At 38.6% G+C, this 22,427-nt stretch overlaps 3 protein-coding genes and 1 pseudogene across 3 annotated transcripts; all 4 read right to left on the bottom strand.

Moving 5' to 3' along the window:
* Positions 1-795: 795 nt before the first annotated feature.
* On the bottom strand, positions 796-1,734 carry LOC118628303 (olfactory receptor 5D14). The gene has a single exon (XM_036259168.1). It carries the CDS (start codon positions 1,732-1,734, stop codon positions 796-798), a length of 939 nt encoding a protein of 312 aa, XP_036115061.1.
* Positions 1,735-8,493: 6,759 nt separating this feature from the next.
* LOC118628669 (olfactory receptor 5D13-like) lies at positions 8,494-9,438 on the bottom strand. The gene has a single exon (XM_036259612.1). The coding sequence runs from the start codon at positions 9,436-9,438 to the stop codon at positions 8,494-8,496; it is 945 nt and encodes a 314-aa protein (XP_036115505.1).
* Positions 9,439-14,030: 4,592 nt separating this feature from the next.
* On the bottom strand, positions 14,031-15,622 carry LOC118628668 (annotated as a pseudogene).
* Positions 15,623-21,198: 5,576 nt separating this feature from the next.
* On the bottom strand, positions 21,199-22,143 carry LOC118628667 (olfactory receptor 5D13-like; the record flags this gene model as incomplete). Its single annotated transcript, XM_036259611.1, has 1 exon — positions 21,199-22,143. A coding segment is annotated over one exon (945 nt), but the record flags the coding sequence as incomplete, so codon positions are not given.
* Between the last annotated feature and the right edge of the window lie 284 nt (positions 22,144-22,427).

The following is a 22,427-nucleotide window of genomic DNA, read 5'->3' as shown; positions in this document are numbered from 1 at the left end:
ATAATACTTGGAATTCAGCCTTTTGATAAATAATATTCAAGCACAAGTTAGAAACATTGAATTTAGTCCAGCGATTGTCATTGAATGTCATTTGCAAATGACAAAATTAATTTTCATTACTTTTCTCAGACTAATAGCTTCAAAGGTATTTATAGTAAAAAGGGCTCTAGATTTGGAGTCAACAGAAAATTCCTGTTTCAAAACAATCATTTTAGTCATTTCTAAACTAGTTTCTTGAACTTCTATGTCATCATCTACACAACTGGTATAAGCGTTCTTGCCCAATTACTTCCCAACACAAGCTGACTGTCCATTCATAGAATTCACACAGGAAGGAAGGTGTCAGAAAACACTTATTCCCCCTTTTATCACACATCATATCCACCTGCATCTCCCAACAAAGACACACTGTTTTAATGACACACAACACAAATAAATTGAAAGGCAAGTCACCCATGGTCACATGCAGTAACAAAGCTGAAAGACCTTTCTAAGGTGAGTAAAGATCTTCCTCTCAGTAACTTTGTTGCCCACATGGACCACCTGTTGTGCTATGTAGTGTTTGTATGTGTTTTTTAAATAGAATTTGAAGAAATATATGCTTTACAGATCAAAATCCTGTGGTATTCATCCCAGAATTCACTTCTTTGGTATCTTCAAGGCATTTGAGCTAAGCAATTCACAATAGATTAACATATATAGAAACCTCATACAAATATATGCTACAGGTTTTAGAAGTGTTTTAGGTTCTGCTCCTGCTGTTCATTGAGATGGAAAATACCCTTTGGAGTTGGTTCAGTGTGATGGGACTTTTGTGTCTATGAATTTCCAGAAGGCATCCTTCACGTCTTTATTCCTCAGACTGTAGATCAGGGGGTTCAGCATGGGGTTGACCACTGTGTAAAAGACAGAGGCCACTTTGACGGTTTGCTGAGAGTTTTTGGAGTTGGGCACACAGTAGAGGGAAAGGATGGTCCCATGGAAGATGGTGATGGCCATCAGGTGAGAGGCACAGGTGGAGAAGGCTTTGCGACGCCCACTGGCAGAACGGATGTTTAGCACAGTTGCAAAAATAAAAACATATGAAGCAAGGATGATCAGTAGTGTACTCACCTCATTGAAGGTGGCGAAACCAAAGAGCAGCAGGTGGGGAATATGTGTATCAGAGCTCGAAACAGCGATGAGAGCAGTATATTCACAGAAAAAGTGGTTAATTACATTATATCCAAAAAAGTTTAGTTGGAGAGCATAGCAAAGAAGTACCAAGGGGCCAAACATACCCCAGAGATATGACCCAGCCACCAGCAGCGCACAGAGCCTTGGCGACATGGCCACTGTATAGAGCAGAGGATTGCAGATGGCCACAAAACGGTCATAGGCCATCACCGCCAACAGGAAGGACTCAGTCACCACAGCAGTGCAGGACAGGAAGAACTGCAACATGCAGCTAGCATAGAAGATGCTTTTATCAGCCATGACCAGGTTCTCAAGCAACTTGGGAGTAACGATGGAAGAGTAACAAAAATCAACAAAAGAAAGGTGACTAAGGAAAAAGTACATGGGAGTGTGAAACTTGGGGTTAATCTTAATGATTACCATCATTCCGAGATTGCCTACCATGGTGACGATGTACATGATCAGGAACATGAGGAAGAGAGGGATCTGAAGCTGTGGGTAATCTGTGAAACCCAAGAGGACAAAGATTGTCTCCACACTCATATTTCTTGCAGTCATCACTACAGTACATTTGAAGGGAGGGGTGGAGGAAGAGAGTTGTTTCTGTCAAAGAAATTTATGGCAGTAAGCAACAAACAAGTCAGCAATTTCTATGGTAGACCAAAGGAAATGAGAAGGAACTTTTGGGTCTTAATTTCCTCCATTTAGAACATGTCTCATGCAGATAACTGGTATGGTTATAACAAAGCGAGCTGAGTTTCTAAAACATCTTTGCATTTCCATTGCAATTTGTGTTTCCATAAGAAATACGTATCATATGACAGTGTGTACATGCACACCAGCTAGTAGCATAATTTGCACACGACTGATAAAAGTGTTTGCACATAAATGCATAGTGAGTCTGTGAAAAATGTGAAATGTTTGCCTCAGAAAAGAATACACACTACTACTGTATTCTGCCTGTACATATAAATCAACTAAAATCTTCAACAGAATGTGTTTCTAATTCTAAAGACAAAGTAAAATGTTAGAGAAATCTAGGGGATAAAAAAAGAATATCAATTCCATTTTAGCACCTTTTGTGTAGAAAAGGCTACTTCTTTCATTGAATACCTTAGCTATTGAGGGGTTGAGGGGGAAAATGTCTCCTTTAGACTTCTGGATATGGTGTATGCTTTTTGGGATTTATAGTGTAAGGGTTAGCTTCTATTACAGCCAGACACGGTATAGATATCTCTTAAGGCTCTCAAGATTTATCATGAGAGTTCTCTCAGAACTAATACTCTTTCTTGTGAAAGTTTACATACCAATAGAAGGCACAGATAAAGATGATATGAATAGATATCTATTTCCAGATAGAAAGTCTATTCTGTTCTTTGTGAAATGGTTGCCAATGGGCTTGAAGCCAAATATTTTCTTCCACGATTGTTGACTTCATGGAAGTCAACATTTGCAGTGACCTAACATCAAAAGAAAAATAAAAGAAAACCCTAGTTATCACATTAGAAAAATGTGTTTTGTAGAAACCTGAATAAACTCACCTGCTACAGAGAAACAGGCCACCACCCTCCTGTTTCTTGTAAGCTGAGTATAACGAGGACACCAGGGCTCTTACATCTAACTCTGTAGCCCTAGGGAAGCAAACTCTGGAGAATCCCTAGGAACTTATTTCTCACAAGCATCAAAACAGGTAATTAATGCAAATGCTAGGTCTCTTGTGCCATTTTTAGTGACTAGAATTTCTTTGAAATTACATTTAAAAATTTCAGCTTGAGCCCTGGCTAGTTTTGCTCAGTGGTTAGAGTATCAGCCTGCGGAACAGAGAGACCTGGGTTCGGTTCCTGCTGAAGGCACGTACCTCGGTTGCAGTTTGTCCCAGGCCCTGGTTGGGGTCGTGTGGGTGGCAACCAGTCAATGTGTTTCTCTCACATTGATGTTTCTCTCTCTCTCTTTCTCCCTCTCTCCTTCCTGCTCTATCTGAAGATGAATGCAAAAATGTCTTCTGGTGAGGATAAAAAAAAAATTGCAGCTTGAAATTGACTGCATCTTTTGTTTGCACACAACCAAAATGCCCTCTGGAATTAACAAAACTAAGGTAAAGCAGTATTTCTCAAATTCTGCCTCCACTACATGAAAATTCAGTGGGCCTCTTTGACTTTGGCGGGCAGCGAACACCTATTTTTGTCAAGTTACTCCAGACTATTTCCAAAGGTACTCAAAATATTGGCCATTTTTTGTGAGTCCCAAAACTAGAAAACTTCAACCTGTCCAGTCTGCCATGCCAGCTGCCGTGCTGTCTGGGACAATGACCCAGCATATAGGCTTGTCCTTGCAATGTATTCACAGATAAGGATTATTTAGAACTTCAGATAAGGCCATATAGTGAATTGTGGAGAGAGAGAGAGACATCAATTGGCTGCCTCCCACATGACCCCAACCAGGGCTGAAAATCACACCCACAACCGAGGCAACTGCCCTTGACCAGGAATGGGATCCATGACCCTTCAATCCGAAGGCTGACACTCTAACCACTGAGCCATTTTGGCCAGGGCAGCTTCTGACTTTTTTATTGGTACGTGCCCCCGGCAGGAACTGAACCCAGGACTCTCTGGTCCGCAGGCCGATGCTACAACCGCTGAGCCAAACCGGTCAGGGCGAGCTTCTGATTTTTTAATGGACCCTAATTGAGACTGAATGGGTGACCACAAGCTACCAAGTTACTTTGCAACCTACACTTTCTGGACTGGGTGCTGTCTATTGTCTACCCCACCAATCCATAGCATTAGGAATACACAGCAGGAATGGCACCCTGTTCCTGAAAACACAGTACATTGCATGAGTGAGTGGTTCCGGTGCCCATGGTCCATGTTCTTGTTGTGCAGCTTTGTCCTTCAAATCTCAAATTTGTAGCATCATGAGGTATTTGTTATGGCAACCTGAATATGGAAGAAAGTACTGGGGCCATATTTTCAGATGATTCCACATGATATGCCGGTACCATATGAAAGTAGATAGCTGTTCCATTACAGTCCTGCCGTGGGGTGTCCCTGAAAGACAGTGGTGAAGAACAACTCATCTAGTATTCAGAAATTCTGTGTTCCTGGAACATTGGAATAGCCTTTCCAACCTCAGTCATGGCCAAGCTCTGCTGGCAATACTTCAGAGGGATGGGGTCATGGCCTCCAGAATCTGGTAGATGCTCTAAAGCTGCAGCCAGTACACACTGCCATTTATCCAGTCATTTACGGGACCCAGAATTTGTGGGTGCAGGGTGGAAATGGGAGTGGCTCTTCTGCCTGTTTATCCTTAACGATCCAACAGCCAGACCTCTGCTTCCCACCGTGGAACCGTGAGCTGCAGTGGTTGAGAGGACTGGTGTGTCCACGAGGGAACACGGAGATGGGCCGAGCAAGCTGGGACTGCAACTTGTTCCAGCAATAAAATGTGCTGGGAGTGACGTTAAATAGATCTGGGAGTCGAGGCACCAAGATGCCTCACAGCTTCTACTTTGTCTCTTCAAACATTGTTCCGAGGTCACTACATGAGGCAGCCAGGGTAACCTACTAGCGGATGAGAGGCTCCTTGGGAGAACACTGAGGGGCCCCAGACAACACCAGCACCAAGTCGCCTAACAAACAGCCCCAGCAGAGCTCCTAGATGATTGCAGCCACGAGATAAGGCCACAGGGGACTGGAAGAAGGATCATGCCTTCAGCCCGCAGAATGGACAATAACCGATTGCATTTAGCCTCTAAATTCCGAGTGTTTTTTCCTCAGCAAAGGTAAATAAAATATGCTCTCAGTTACACTTTCAACATTAAAGCATGGAGAAGCTGACTTGGAAAGAAATATATAACATTTGCTTGGTTTTTTTAAAGCCTCACATTACAATTGGATTAAAGATCCTATTATAACCTTCTGCCGTCTCATTCCTCTCTCCCTTGTCCGTGACTCCCTTCACCTTTAACGTGGACATTTTCCTTCCCATGATATTATTTATTTTGTAATTTTGTGAATGTCCATACTCAATGTATAATATTTACTGCACTTTTGAACTATATAAATGATATTAAGCAATATTTCTGAGATGTATAACTAACTGGTACATTTCTTCTAATGCAATCATTTTCATTTGTACAGTGTCTGAGTGTATATTTATAACCATTATTGTTAAATCACATAGGCTATTTTTATTTTTGTCATTATGAGCAATACACAACTGAAGATTTGTGTACATCCCTTTTTGTACATATGTGCTGAGTTTCTCCAGAGCAATGATTTGCCATAATTTTCATGTCATATCATACACAGAAAATAATATTTGGAGGAGGCACAAGGGTAAATTGAATGTGATTTGTTTCATATATTTTTTCCTGTTTTGTCACCATTTTATTCATTGTCTTTTCCTAAATCATCATGGATGTTTCTATATTGTGAATATTGCTCTTTAGTCAATTAACTATGTTGCAATTTGTTTCTTATTCCGAAGCTTCTCTTTTTAATGTTTCCATGTATTTCAATAGAATGTGCTTTAATTTTGATAGAGTAACATTTATTTTGTTTTCTGAATGTTTGCCTATTCTGAAATAATAAATTCTCCTTTATTGTCTTAAGTGAGGGCAACTTTTATAAGAATTTTTTTTTAATTTTTTATCCTATCAGAGGATATTTTTCCATTTATCTTCAGATAGAATGGGAGGGAGGGAAGAAGGGAGAGAGAGAGAGAGAGAGAGAGAGGTCAACGAGAGAGAGACACATCAACTGGCTACCTCCCACATGACTCCAACTAGGGCCGGGGATGAACCGCAATGGAGGTATGTGCCCTTGACCATTATCAAACCCACAACTCTTTGGTCCGTGCTCCGACACTCTAACTACTGAACTGGCCAGGGCAAGAATTCTTAATAGGAACGTTAATACAGCAGTGAGTGTACATTGCTTACAGAGAGATTCCCACAGATATTTTGCAGAGTATTTACATATTACAAATACTTTTTCTTGTGAATTGTGACTAATTATTCCTGAAACCTCAACATATTTTAGGTGCCATATTCAGGAATACTGGTAGTGACATATTATTTCAATCTTTCCCATAAGCAAAAATGATCACTTGGCCAGTGCCCCAAAGCAATTTACCCAGAAATATGTGGAATGATCCAGAAGTGTTCTAACAATCCAAGCTATAAACAACTTTCTCCTATCATGGTGAACCAGAGTTGTTCTAATTCAGGGTATTATTTATCATTTATATTCAGAACCCTACAGGTTTGAGTTTCTGAATCTAGGTAATCCAAATGAACCACAATGGCCTAAAATACTAAAGATAATACTGAATAAACTCTTCAATCTTTGGAAAATCTGAATTAAGCTACTTAAGGAAAGATCTCTAAATTGAACATGACCAGTTTTTAAAAATTAATCTCAACTCTAATTATGAAAGATACTGTTGAGGAAAGCATCATTTTTGTGGTCTGACACATGTAAGATAGTCACGTGATTACAGAGACTTCCGCTAAAATGAAGTACTTAAAATTAGACCTAGAAATGTTCTCCATGGTACAAAAATTATCAGCAGAAGAATTCATATAAACAACCATGGTCACCTTTGAGCATATTATTCCTCTCCTTTTGGTTTCTTGGATCTCAAGTGACTGCTGTATTCATTGAGGAGATATTACCCAAAATGTTACCTAGACATACAGGACATAATACTAAATATTATTAATTTACTCTAAAAATTTTATTTCCTTCCTTCTTTTATTCATGAGGTAAGTATTCATTGAAGGGCCAACGTGTTTTCTAGGCACTTTTCTAGTCATTAGAGACACAAGAAATTTCTGCCCTCTTAGAGTTTACTGGGAGAAACAAAAACAAAAAAACAGACACATAAATTACTGCATCTATTAAACATATATCTGTTGCTATGAAAAAATATAAATCGTGTTAAGGGGGTAGGAAGTGACCACGATATTGTATTAGGTTTTCAGAGTGGGGTTATTTGGGAAGGTGACATTTCAATAAACATATGGATATAGTCAGAGAAATATATTTATTAATACCAAGCAAATTAGTATTAATATAATGAGAGTGAGTGCTAAAATATTTTGGACCCTGTTAACTTTCTCAGAGGTTCTTTGACATTTCAATCAAAACAGTTGCAATCATGCCTGTTTGTCTGGCAGACATGCCATGCAGGTAAAGTGTGTAATTAACCTTTGAAAACAAAACAAAAATTATGCAAACTACTTCTAAACTGTATTATGATATCCACTATGTTAGCAAATAGAATTACAAAGTCAAGTTTGACACCTCAAATTGCAAGATTAATAACTGTAGATTTTTCATTTTGGGTTCCCCTTGGCAATCCTTCCAGAAATTTCTATAAAATCAGCATTTTTACTTGATATTCAGAGTCATCATGTTTAACATCACTTCTATACTATAATGAAACTACACGAGGCCACGGTGAGAAAGGAGCCAAGAGCTTGGCCAGACCTCACAGACTGTGCCTCCAGGAACGCATTGCTGATTCTTCTGTGTTCACACTCCCAGTCAGCTACAACGTGGCAGAATTCCTCCATAACCCCGACATTCCCATTGCTTACCTGGGGATGTTTTAAAAAAAATAATTCATCATGCCAATTTTGAGTGAAGAGAGCTGCATTTTAGGTCTCATATTTACCATTAAGTCAGTCTCCTACGGTTGCTGCAGTAAATTACCACAAGCTTGGTTGCGTAAAACAACGGAAACTTATTTTCTCGTACTTCTTTAGACCCAAAGACTGAAATCAAGGTGCTGGTAGAGTACGCCCCGCCTTGAAGATGCTGGGAGAGAACCCTTCTTTGCATCACCCAGATTCTGGTGGTCCCTGGAGCACCTTGGTTGGGAGCAGCAAAATGCCAGTCTCCATGAAGCCTTCTCCCCTGCGTGTCCCCTGTGAACTTTTCTCAGTGAGAACTCACCCATTTGAATCTGAAGCCCGCCCTCATCCAGTATAATCTCATCTCAATCTTTACCTTAGTTACATCTGCAGAGATCCTGTTCCCAAATAATGTCACATTCTGAGCTTCTAGGGGCACATGGATATTTGGGGGGGGACATTATTCAACCTACAACACTTAGGTTCCTTCACTTACGATTCACAGCTCTTTTACTAACCATCGAAGTGAATAGAAATCAAGGGACCATGTAAGTGGTTTATTGCAATGGATTTAAAAATCTGGTGAAGTGACTAAGTGATTTGAACCATCATCTCTACTAGAAGCATTGAACCACCCTCAATATCATAAATCAAATCCCTTCCGGAAATACAAACCTTCAACAAAATTGCACTGAGTGGTTCATTAATTTCCTGACACTCTCCTTCACATCTCTGTTTCTGAGGCTGTAGATCAGAAGATTCAACATGGGAATGACCACTGTATAAAATACAGACCCTACTTTGACGGTGAGCCCTGAGTTTTTAAAGTTGGGTACACAGTAAAGGAACAGGATAGTTCCGTGGAAAATGGTGATGGTGGTCAGGTGGGAGGCACAAGTGGAGAAGGCTTTTTGGCGCCCACTAGCAAAAGGCATTTTTGTGACAGTGACGAAGATGAAAACATAAGTAGTGAGGATGATTACCAGGCTGCTCACCTCACTGACTATGGCGATGGCAAGGCACAGCACTTGGCTGAGGTAGGGGTCAGAGCAGGAGACAGAAACAATGACAGAGTACTCACAGAAAAAATTATTTATGAAGTTAGACCCACAGAAGGATAATGCCTGGAGAAAATAGGTAAGTGTTAGGGAAGAGACAATACCCAGAGTGTAGGGTCCGGTTACTAATGATGCACAGAGCTTTTGGGACATGACGACTGGGTAGAGCAGAGGGTTGCACACTGCCACAAATCGGTCATAGGCCATCACTGCCAACATGAATGTTTCCGCCTCTGCAAATAAACAAGCCGAGAAGAACTGCATGATGCATCCGGCGAAAGAGATGGTCCTGTCTTCCACAACCAAGTTCTCCAGCAGTTTGGGTGTGACTGTAGTGGAATAACAGAAATCCACAAAGGACAAGTGGCTGAGGAAAAAGTACATGGGGGTGTGGAGTTGGGGACTGAGCTTGATGATCATGATCATGCCCAGGTTTCCCAGCACAGTGACTGTGTAGATGGTCAGGAATACCAGGAACAGGGGCACCTGGAGGTCTGGAAATTCTGAGAAGCCCAAGAGGGTGAATGTGGCTCCAGCACTCTGATTTCCTTTGGTTAACAACATGGTTGTTGTTGGAGGAAATCTGAAATTATGATAAAAATAACAACAATGATAATAATGAGAGTGTATTTATATAACAGTTACCATGTGGCAGACATCAAGCTATATTCACTTGCGTCTCCAAACAGCATTACCAATTGTAAAACAAGTAGCCTCATTTTTTTTTCACATAAGAAAACTGAGGCATATGTAAGTTAAGAAACTTGTTCCAGGTTACACAGCTTGTTAGTAATGAGCTGGGTTTTGAAATTCACCCTGAGTGGCAGACTTTGAAGTAAGTTTAGGGTTAGATAGAAAACTATTTTACATGGTTCTAGAAAACATGTTTTTCACAGTTCCGTTATTCTGAAGGTTTGTGTTGTTGTTGTTGTTGTTTTTTGTTGACACTATTATAGGTTTTCCCCATCCCCCCTCCTTTGTCCAACTTCACTTTGCCCCCACCCCACCCCCTGCCTTTGGCTTTCACCACACTGGTGTCTGTGCCCATGGACTAGGCATATATGCTCTTTGGCCAATCTAATAGCATTAATAAAATAATCGATATAAATTTAGCACTAAAAGTTGTAAAGGAAGAATGAGGAGAAGCCAAAGCAGTAGAAGTGATGCCACTTCTATGTACACGGCATGTCCTAGGAAAGAGACGGCTCTGTGAGAGCACAAAGAGACCACAATGTTGGACCATGACGTGCAACCTGAGGGTCACAGGAAAGGCAGCATACGTGAGTCACCACAAGACTTCAAGCTTTGAACAAATATATGGGTATTGAAGGAATGTAACCCTGTACATCTTCAAGCTTGTCATTAATTCCAGCCTGAAGCTGCAATCATTGCTTCGGTGATTGTAAAAGCAAGGTGGCAACCTGGCAAGATAATGAAGTTATGTTTCGGACATGTTCCCTCACTCCTCTGTTTTCCTTCCTACTTACGTGTTTTCTTACTTAGTGTCACGGATGCTGTCAACATATTCAGCTAGATTCCTTATTATCTTTTACATTTCTAGTATTTTCATTTGATACATTTGTTAGGCATGTTAGAGCATTAGGCACTCACAGGATCTCTGAATTGAAGAGCAACTTAAAATGTATTTTGCTCAAGCCTTTCATATTCTCTAGAGAAAGCTAGAGAATATGATAATAGTCACCAACAGTTGCACAATCGGCCTCAAAGTCTCCAGTGATGGGAACATTGCCACTCTAAGCACTGTAGAAGGGTTTTTGATTAAAGCTACATATCTTATTATGTTATTTGGAGTCATGCAATCTTTGTTACAGTTGTATGTGTGATTTTGAGAAAACAAAAGCATCTTGTATTCACAAGCAGTTCATAACCACAGACATATTCCTAGTCATTTAACAATGATTTTAAAAATAAGTTAGCCAATAGTAAGCACATGTCTGAAATGTTCAGGTTAATAAAAGACAATTGGTATGAACCTCATAAACAAAGACATCATTTCAGTTTTGCCCGACCAGGTCTAGAAAGAAAGCATGATGCCCTCATAGCTCAGTGCTCCTTGTGACACTCAGAAACAGTTATTTCCTACATGAGGGAAAGAGAATCAGCAGGAACATGACAAAGAGCTAATGACAGCTCAGCATAATTAAAGAAGCATGGATTTGAAAACACCTGTTTAAATTTAATTCCAGGCTTTGTCATTTGCTGTGTGATCTTTGGTGAAGATTTGAATTGTCTAAGCCTCACTTTCTTTATCAATCATATTGACATGGTAATGCATATTTCATAGGTGTATAAGAATTAAATTAGAAAGTGATATTAATATACTGAGCATAGGTCTGATAATCGTGGAGTCCAGGAGATGTAGGTTTTCCCACACTCACCTCTTTTAATTCTTAGTGCTATAACTAACTGGTATTATTTTTAAACCCATATGTATTTATTAAATCTAAGAAACAAATTAAAGACCAAAGTGGGGAGCAATAAGTGGGTACAATTTGGGACATCAAAGTCTAGCTCAGCTCTTCCCTGGATCTCCCTTTGGCCCTGTTTGTCTTAATTCTCCAATTTACTGTTGCTTCATCCAGTTGTCTGTTTTCTCCTTTGCTTTCTAATTATTATCTGACTCTTTCTTGTCCTCTCTTTCCAATCCCAGGTCAGTGCCTTTGGGAGGCTTAGCAAACAGAATCGTTAGGTGAATTACGGTAGCAGAGGACAGCCAGCCTCCCTGCTGCTGGGCTGCACTGTGAGGGCATAGGTTTCTTCTTCCCTTGATGACTGTGGTTATCATGGCAGCCTTTGGCTCTGTAAACTTTGATCTCTTCTAATTTATCAAATTTAAATTCCTCTGCTCAGTTTTACCTAAAGCTCTGCCCTAGCTGTTTCCTAGTCATCAACCTTCCTTATTCATGCCAATACTCTTATTTTCTAAGGAACAATACATGCATATTTATTCTTGGTTTTATCTGATTTTCCTTTTACCTGCAATACCCTCTTTGTTAGTATAGTGGTGCAGCACTTGCAAAATAAGGTGTTGCATGAAAACTACTATCACAAAGAAATTTTCCCTTTTCACTCCAGCATATTCTTCACATTCTTGGTATCCTTACAGACACCACTATCATGAAATCAAGATTTCGTGATGTGTCCTGTTCACTATTACTTTATACGTATTATTCTTATCTCTTTTCCATAAGATTTTACAATATTGAAGGAAATGTCATATTTTACAATATATATATATTTTTAATTGTGTAGTGTTATTGTACTATGCTAGGTAAATGGTGGATATTCTCAAAGCAGAAATAATGATGGTACCCCAAGGAAGGAAGAAGAGGTCATATAGCTCAGTAATGTGAGCCCTCAGAAAGTTGGACTCTGGAGATAATATGGCATCTAGATTAAAAAGAGTGTTTCCTGCCTCAAAGGTTGCAGGACTTCAATGTCCACCAAGCAAATGAGAGATAACACAAGATAGATCACCGAACCTGAAAGCAACTCACCTGAAGATCTTGTTTTTGTTATTAATAGTCTCCAAAAAAGTTCCCACTCAGAATTCAAAATTGTTCAGAATACTAAGTTGGTAAATATAAAAGGAGTTCACATAAATTTTAATTGATGTGATGGCAACATATTTCTTTTTTGTTGTCCCAGAAAAACAGAGAGAGAGGAATTGAAACTGGTTTGGAAGTTGAATCTGACTCCTGGAAACTTATGTAGAGTTTACGCATACCTCCACGCCCTTAGGGATTTATACCCTAGAGAAACTTGACTAAATTATATCAGAAACTCAGTTATTAGACTAAATGTTCTCCTATGTGTCTTTTTTATAAGAATGTAGTTTCTTCTAAATCACTGGAGACAATGCTTCATCAAGCCTACTTCATAATTTTTTTAAATGTAATTACATAAAATATACAAATTGACCTAGAAAACATGGCTACAGTGAACTGCAAAAGAAAAGATAAATCAGCTAAAATGCAACCATTCAAAGATAATTGCTGTTAACATTTGCTGTGTGATTTTTCTGTCTTTTTCTATATGTGGGGTGTGTGTGTGTGTGTGTGTGTGTGTGTGTGTGTGTGTGTGTGTGTTGAGACATAAAAACAATACAACTTTTATTCTGGACTTTTCAATTCATATAAAATAATCATTTTCTTGGAAACACTGGTTCACTTCTTTGAAACTAATACATTTTCTTCCAAATATGGGCATTCTACTCTTTCAAGCTTATATTAATATAATTGACTAATATAATAATTTTTTTGTGTCCCTACCATCTCAAAAATGAAAAATATATTTTAGAAGCATGTTTAACTCTTTAAAACCACTGAGTACCAACCAATCCATTGGTCTCGCTACACCCAAATACCACTCAATTAGATTCATACAAGTCTTCCCTGGGCCCCCAACAGCCAACTAACCATCATCACAGTCTCTACCAAGAACCCCTAACACAACAGAAGTTATTTCTTTAACTTTATTTTTATTGTTGACACTATTACAGATGTCCTTACTTGCCCCACTTTACCCCCCTCCACCCAGCCCCTGCCCCCCTTTCATCTGGCCATCACCACACTGTTGTCTGTGCCTACGGGTTATGCAGTATGCTCTTTGGTTAATCTCTTCACCTTCTTTCTTTCAGCCACCTCCCCTCCCCAATCTGATAGCAACAGAGGCTCTCTATCACATGGCATAGAATTATTGACTGTAGGTGACATGGCCTTGCTCCAGGATCCTGGCGTGTCTACTTTGTCACTCTCCCCCTGGGACTGGCTTGAGTTCCACACTGCATCTGCTCCTCACCACTGACACCTCTCTATACCCTGGACCAGCTCTGGAGCCAATTTCTGCACCAGAGTCACTCAAAGCTACCAGCTTTCTGTAACTGGTATATGAGTTTTCTATGCTTTCTAACAAACTACCACCTACTCGGTGGCTTAAACTGATACACATACTTTATAGCACACTTTCTGTAGAGCAGCAGTCCAGGCACCACTTGGCTGGGCTTTCTGGACTCTCCAGGGTGTCATTAAGGGACAAATCAGGTGATGCCAGAGCTGTGGTCTCATAAGAGGATTAACTTGGGATAAAATCTCTTTCTAAGATTCTCAAGTTGTTGGTAGAACTTCTTATTGCAGTTATAAGACTAAAGTACCCATTTTATTGTTGGCAATCAGGTGTGAGGCACATGTGGAGAAGGCTTTGTGGAGACCCCCAGTTGAAGGCATCTTTATGACAGTGATAAAATTGAAACCATATGAAGTAAGAATGATCATCAAGCTGCTTATTTCATTGAATGTAGTAGAGACTAAAATAATCTCCTGGCTAGGGTAAGGGTCAGAACAAGACACAGAGATAATGGCAGGATGCTCACAAATTTATTTATGAAGTTAGTCCTACAAAAGGATAAGGTCAACAAAAAGTATGTGATTATTAAGGAACTGGCTATACCTCAAGAGTATGATGCACCCACCAAGAAGGAACAAAGTTTCTGAGACATGACAACTGTGTAGAGAAGAGAGTTGCACACTGCCACAAATCAGTCACAGGCCATCACTGCCAACATGAAGGTTTCTGATACCACAGATATGCAGGCAAAGAAGAACTGCATGATGCATCCTATGAAGGAGATGGTCCTGTCTTCCACAACCAAGTTTTCTAATAGTTTGGGTGTAATCACCATAGAGTAACAGAAATCAACAAAGGATAAATGGCTGAGAAAAAAGTACATGGGGGTGTGGAGTTTGGAATTTATCTTGATGGTCATGAGCATGCCCAGGTTCCCCAGCACAGTGACTGTGGAGATGGTCAGGAATAGCAGGGAGAGTGGCACCTGGAGTTCTGGATACTCTGAGAAGCCCAAGAAGATGGAGATGGCTTCATCACTTTGATTTTCTTTGTTCTTGTGGACAAAAGATGAAAGTTGATCCTGAGAAGTAAGAACCAAAATTTTAACTGTGTAAGAGATCACCAGAAATATTCAGAGGCTCGATTATTTCCTATTAAGAGCGCTGCTGAAAAATGCTATATTTCCACTGTTACATTATTTCAAAAGTTACTATTCACTTGGATACAATTCCACAGTGAAGAAGAATTTTTGTTGGGGTGGGATAATCAAGAGCAAGGTTAAGACAGAAAGAACAGAAATAGAGTAGTCCTTGCTTTATTTCAAATTATCATAAGTAGCTGACTCCATGGCCCACTCTAACTCTTTGCATGAATTTGAGCTTAAAAATAGATGCATTGGAGGAAATACATATTATAAGATTCTAAAGTTTCTTGCCTGCCTCATATCTTAAACAATGAGACAATTTATAACTGCTAAAAAAAATAATTTTTAGCCCTGGCAGGTTTAGCTCAGCAGTTAGAGCGTTGGCCTGCGGTCCAGACAGACCCGGATTCAGTTCCCACTAAGGGCACGTACCTCGGTTGCAGTTTGTCCCCGGCCCTGGTTGGGTCGTCTGGGTGGCAACCACTCAATGTGTCCCTTTCACGTTGATGTTTCTCTCTCTCTCCTTCCCACTCTATCTGAAGAAAAAAAATGGAAAAATGTCCTTGGGTAAGGATAAAAATAATAATAATAATTTTTATGCTAACATCACTGCAAAATGTTCAACATATATCTTTGGTTGTTCTACTTCCTTTTCAATGCCCTTCTTACTCCTAGTAACCCAATACTCTCAGCACATTCTAGAGCTGGGCTGTACAAGTTTACTAACCTTTCACTCATGCTGAACTAATTTGGAAAAATGATTTAAACTTTACTTTTAATGACATATTACATTATTCATCAGGAAGTGTTCACAACAAAATATTTGCTGTGTCTGCAGGAATAATAGCTGAGACAATATTAAATAAAAGCTCTCCTTTTCCCAATGTGGCACTTTTGGAAGTTGGATGAGTGACAATAAAATAAGTTCTGGCTGCAGCAAAAACACATTCTGCCATTTTGAATTAGGTTTAAAGCTTTTCAAGAACGAATGTCAGGATAAAGAGGCATCTCAAACAGGACACCATAGTATTTCTTGAATATTACTCGACGCCACTAGACATTTACCCAATAGTAAAATGAGAATATTAATAATATAAAATTTAAATTACTAGAATGAAAGTGGATACTTTGATAATGAATTCAAAGACTATAAGACATAGTGTGATACATACTAGATATTCAGTAATCAACAAATGAGCACATTTGGGAATGCAGTGCAGAAATTCTTTCCTCCAGAACCCACACAATGGAAACACTGTAAGATTTCAGTTGGGCACTTAGTCTAAGATGTAAATTATATTTTCCCCATTATCCTGTATGTTCTCTTATCACACTGTAGCTTTCTCTATGTCCCATATGCTTGCATGTGTAGGAAAGCTATCTCCCAAAAGTCAATCCCACAACAGATCCTTTGCACCAATTCTTTATTAATTCTTAGCATTGCAAGCTAGACTATGGCCGTATATCTCAGCCACATTCCTTCAGTTTGAGACAGCATGGATGGGCCTAGAGAACATCACAATAAGTGAAATAAGCCAGTCAAAGAAAGACAAGTGCCATGATTTCATTCAGGTGGGATTTAATGAACAAACTGAACTATCAAGCAAGATAGAGACAGAATCATAGATGGAGAGCAGGCAACAGCTCAGGTGGGTGAGTGGGTGTTGGGGGGGGGGTGGAGGAATTGAGTAAAAAAGAAAAAAAGAGAGAACTTGTGGACAACAGTGTGGTGATTGCGGGCAGAGGGGAGGTGGAAGTGGGGATAAATGGTGATGGAAAAAATAAAATAAAATAAAAATATTCTACACAACATTGCAGAATAATATCCCATGACTAGTTTAACCTGACAGTCAGTGAATTTTAAGATCCTAAATACTTTTTATTATTGAATGCATATCATTTACATCATTCAGCCTGGCTTTTCAAAACTGCTTGGATCTATAAATTCACCCTCACTACAACTTAACATCTTCTTTAGTCATGGTAAATTTATCAAACTGTTACATTGAGCATGCTAATCTGCGTACAGTTCATTTTCCCATTTTATTCTCACTCTTATACTGCTTTATTTTGCCACCTATTATTATCAGTCTTGTTCATGGTTCCTTCTCTTTGGTATACATACAAACATTAGTGTTTACAACTCACAGTTATTATATATTATCTTCTATCATTTATAAATATGGTTATTGTTGTCACTTTCTTCCTTAGAGAATATTGAAAGTGTGACGACAAGGCCCATTTTTAAAATAATTTTCTATTTACCAAATGTTTATTTCATTGGTGGTTATATGGTAGATACCCAATGAGGAAAACCAGGATGACCATCATTTGAAAGAAAGAAGGAAACGGAATATAATATAACTAACTATAAGCCCTGTCCCAGCCGAATTAAGTGGATCTGTGGGCATTTTTGTTTACCCATTGTTTGTCTCCTGCAAAGATTACTGGAACCTCATGATTTCCTTCTAAGGTAAAGTAAAAGACTGAATCAACACACCTAAATACAGCAGCATTTGCATGACTCGTTACTGAAGAACCCTTTGCTAGGATTACTGAACTCCAGGAATGCTCTTGCTTAGTATTTTACTTGGTAGAAACAGACCTGAAATCATTGGAGGAGTGAACAGTACATTTCATTAACTGTTTCATATGTTATAAGAAAACTGAGAGATACCAGAGATAGAGGTCACACCTGCAAACTGAATTCTGGCACCCAGCTGCCACATATGTATGGCATCAAGACCCCAGGAATGTGTGGACTAGAGAACATCACTGAAGTATTGCTTTGAAGACTGCAATTCAAGCAATTCGATGTTAACACCATCCCATGTGATACCTTGGTTGCGCATTATTTCCCTGAAACCTTGGGGAATTTGTATTATTAACTTTACTCAATTAATCTTAAGAAAAACAAGACTGTATATGTTTTGACTATATAGAGAGGTAAAATACACATTGTTAGTGGGAATCTAAAATGGTTCAGCCACTGGGGAAATCAGTTTGATAGTGTCTAATAAAGATAAACATTGAAATAACTATTAGTCCCAATGCATAGTAAAAGAAAAAAAATGTGGCCTTGCGCAAAGAGAAGTTGGCCTTTAGTCTTCCATACTATTGATGTGTTATCCAGAAAGAAGGTTGTAAATGAGTCTTTAGTTTTAGCACTTTATTTCTTCTGTTCCTAGTTTGCTGAAAATTTTTACTATGGATAGTTGCTTAATTTCATTAACTATTCTGTACATCTTCTGAGGTAACTATAGGTAGGTTTTTTTAATCCTCGCCTGAAGATATGTTTTTTATTGATTTTAGATAGAGAGGAAGAAGAGAGAGAGGAAAAAAAAAAACATACGTGTGAGAAAGAAACACTGATTGGTTGCCTCCCGTACAAACCCCAGTTGAAGATCTACCTGCAACCCAGATATGTGCCCTGACTGGAAAACAAACCCACAGCCTTTTGGTGTACAAGACAACACTCCAACCAACCTAGCCACCCAGCCAGGATTATATGCATTTTTACTTTATTTTGTTAATTTGTTTAATTATATTGATAGATTAGAAATGATATACCAAACTTTAATTCATAGATTAAATCCCTCTTAGATATGATGTATTACCATAGGAGATTATCATAGGAGATTTTTTATCAATGAATTGATTTTAAGTGTTTAACTATGTATATGTATGATATATTGCTCTGTAATTTTTTTTTTAATCTGGTGCTGCTGGCTCATAAAATGAATCGAAAGTATTTCCTTCTTATACTGTTGTTGGGGTACATTTACATAAGATTGGAATTATATCTTCTCTAATGTACCATCTACATGGTGGACAGCGCTGTACTTATTCATAAGGCCTTCCTGGAATTTTGATGATCGCAGTTGGGAAATGAACAAGAAATACAGGAAATGATTCCTAGGTGTTGTTTCTCTCAAATCCACAAGCACGGGACTATTTTCATATATTTTCTGTTGGCCTTTATCCTTGTGCTTAGAATGCAAGTTTGTTTGTTTTTATTTTTTTATCAACAAGACTAGCCTAACGCTTAAATAAACTATGTATCTAGGCAACCACTTCCAAGACATTCTGAGCACTGATGTAGGAGTTCCACAACCCCTCTCCTAACTGCCCATCTCGATTTCCTTTCTCTGTCAGGGGCAATCTTCTTCTAAGAGGATGAATATTAAGAAAGACCAGTCGTGCAGTAACAAAAAGACCACGTACCACCCCTGGATATTCATATCATAAGACAATTGTCCAGCTCTAGCTAATTTCTAAAGTGTTCTGCTCTTTATAATCTGCTTTGTTTTCTCCTGCAAGGCAGAAGCCTAATTACACTCTTAAAATTGTAATTTACCTAATTTCTGTCATTTATGTTTTTTTAAAGATTAGGATCTTAAATCCAAGGACCTATAGCATCTAGCAATGTGGTTCACTCCATACTGTGTTCATGCCCCCTTACACTTATTCTGCCATTAAAATATTTTTATTAACATATGTAGTCTATGAAAGTGTTTGTTGTCTGGAACACTTAGTTGAATGTGACATCTGGTTGACAGAAAATTAAAAGTAATAAACCACATAATTATATATCCTGGATTGTTGAAAATATTGTTATGTATTGCTAACCAAGCAGATAACTAGATTAGATTGCAAAGTTTGATAGCAAATACTACAGTAATAAAAATTTAAAATTTTATTTGAAAAGAAAAAACTCATGATTTGGGTAAAACCACTAACATAATTCACAGTCTGCAATTAGATTGGAAATTTACCAAGACTTGGTCTATTCTGTGAGACATCAACCATGATCAGCAAGCAACACCAGCAAAGAGTCATTTAATTAAGTTAATCCAATGGCCCATCCATTTATGTAGAAGTCTATCAAACAAGAACAGTTATATTTATCTGAAAGATAGAAAAAAACAGTTTTATGAAGTAAACTTGACCATAAGCTCTAGGTATATTGAAATATTAAGGAATTCTTCATTCCTCTCTATTTATGCTCATTGTCATGTAATATTTCAGTTCTGAATGAGGCAAATATACTTTCTCAACCATTGCTTTGTGTTCAGCTCTGTGATTTGCATTGTCTAATAGAATGTTAACAGACATGACATAAAAGGGAACTTGAACTAGCTTGTGTTATAATACATTCTGTCTTGTAACTCAACCATTGACAATGCAAAAAAATAACCAGTTCCATGGTACACAGAGAACAGCTCCCCAATTATCATGCAGATTTACAGACTGGAGGTGAGTTTGCCAGTTATACAAGAAGATTATTGTATCAGGTTAAGCAAGAAATTCTAGCTGATATTAGCAGGGCTTCCCAATCAATCCACCAATTTAAAAAAAATTGCCTTACATATTGCTGAAATTTTATTATTATGCATCAACAGATATACTATACACAACTCAAGACTGGCATGAATAACAACTTTAGATTTGGTAATAGCTATTTCTGAAGTGTGCAGTGGTTATTTTTTGATGTTTGGTACACAAAAATCAAATAAAATTTATAATAATAAATACAATTTAGCCAAACAATAATCTGGATTTGGGGAGTGGAGGTGGGCACTTATAATGTGCCAATGCTTTCTGTGTGAAATTAAATATTTGTTTTAAATTTAGTGCCTGAGAACAACTCTTGGTTTAGTTTATTGCATTTGCATATACTCCTCATGGTATGCTCTAGAATTCAAATTAATTTTTTAAACTCATTCATCAATGACTTAAGAAAGAATAGAAGATTCCTCTTGGAAGCCAATGGTACTGTGTACTAACTCAGAAATCTTTATAGGATAAATTATGTGTGTAATGACTTAATTTAAATAACCTGACCTTTAATTACTGTTATTTATTATTTTATAGCTAATTTACCAAAGTTTAAGTTGAACAGAAGTTGAATAATCCATCAACTGGGGAGTTACATTAAACACATGCACTCTTGCCCTGGCCGGTTTGGCTCAGCGGTTAGAGTGTCGGCCTGCGGTCCTGAAAGACCCGGGTTCGGTTCCCGCTAAGGGCACGTACCTCGGTTGCAGTTTGTCCCCGGCCCTGGTTGGTCGTGTGGGTGGCAGCCACTCGATGTGTCCCTTTCTCATCGATGTTTCTCTCTCTCTCTCCCTTCCTCTCTCTCCCTCCCACTCTACCTGAACAAAAAATGGAAAAATGTCCTCGGGTGAGGATAAAAAAAAAAAAACACATGCACTCTTCACTTATAGAAAAAAGAATTTGGAGTATTAACAATACTAAGAATTGGACAAATATCCACAATGCTCTTGGAAATGAATAAGTAAATCTTAGCTATTTTACATTAACGAACATAATAAATGGTTATTGATTAACTTCCTGACTGTCTCCTTCACATCGTTGTTCCTCAGACTATAGATCAGTGGATTCAGCATGGGGATGACCACTGTGTAAAACACAGAAGCCACCTTGACCATGAGCCATGAGTTTTTGGAGTTAGGGACACAGTAGAGAAAAAGAATTGTCCCATGGAAGATGGTAATGGCAGTCATGTGGGAGGCACATGTGGAGAAGGCTTTGTGGCGACCCCCAGTTGAAGGCATCTTCATGATGGTGATAAAAATGAAACCATATGAAGTAAGAATAATAGTCAGGCTGCTTATTTCATTGAATGTGGCAGAGACTAAAATGATCTCCTGGCTAAGGTAAGGGTCAGAACAAGACACAGAGACAATGGCAGCATGCTCACAGACAAAGTTATTTATGATATTATTTCCTCTGAAGGATAATTCCAATAGAAAGTAGGTGAGAGTCAGGGAACAGGCTATACCCCAAGAGTATGATGCACCCACCAAGAGGGAACAACGCTTCTGAGACATGACTACTGTGTAGAGAAGAGGGTTGCACACTGCCACAAATCGGTCATAGGCCATCACTGCCAACATGAAGGTTTCTGTCACCACAAATATGCAGGCAAAGAAGAACTGCATGATGCATCCTGTGAAGGAGATGGTCCTGTCTTCCACAACCAAGTTTTCTAATAGTTTGGGTGTAACCACTGTAGAGTAACAGAAATCAACAAAAGACAAATGGCTGAGAAAGTAGTACATGGGGGTGTGGAGCTTGGGATTGATCTTGATAACCATGATCATGCCCAGGTTCCCCAGCACGGTGACTGTGTAGATGCTCAGGAATAGCAGGAACAGAGGCACCTGGAGTTCTGGATATTCTGAGAAACCCAACAGAATGAAAGTGACTTCAGCACTCTCGTTGTCTTGATTCCTGTGGACAAGTTAGAAAAGCTGATTCAGATAAATGAGAAGCAAACTTTGGCAGGTTAAAATGAGCAGAAGTAAGAAACATGGTGAATACACACAGTATTATGGGAAATACTTGCTTTCACTTGTTACGTTACTTCAAAAGCTAGAATTGACTAATAAATATCACAGTTCTAGAGTGAATATGGAATTTGTGCAGGTGGAAAAATAAAATAAGGCAGTTAAAAGAGGAGGAACAAAAATAGAGTTGACTCTGTTATATGTTAAATGATCAGACTCAATATTCTCTG

The sequence above is a fragment of the Molossus molossus genome, unplaced genomic scaffold (assembly GCF_014108415.1).
Source record: "Molossus molossus isolate mMolMol1 unplaced genomic scaffold, mMolMol1.p scaffold_m16_p_13, whole genome shotgun sequence".
NCBI lineage: Eukaryota > Metazoa > Chordata > Mammalia > Chiroptera > Molossidae > Molossus > Molossus molossus.
This window is presented reverse-complemented; position numbering and strand designations above follow the sequence as displayed.

Excerpts from the sequence above, each read along its gene's own strand:
- LOC118628303 (XM_036259168.1), bottom strand. The coding sequence starts at position 1,734 with ATGACTGCAAGAAATATGAGTGTGGAGACAATCTTTGTCCTCTTGGGT.
- LOC118628669 (XM_036259612.1), bottom strand. The coding sequence starts at position 9,438 with ATGTTGTTAACCAAAGGAAATCAGAGTGCTGGAGCCACATTCACCCTC.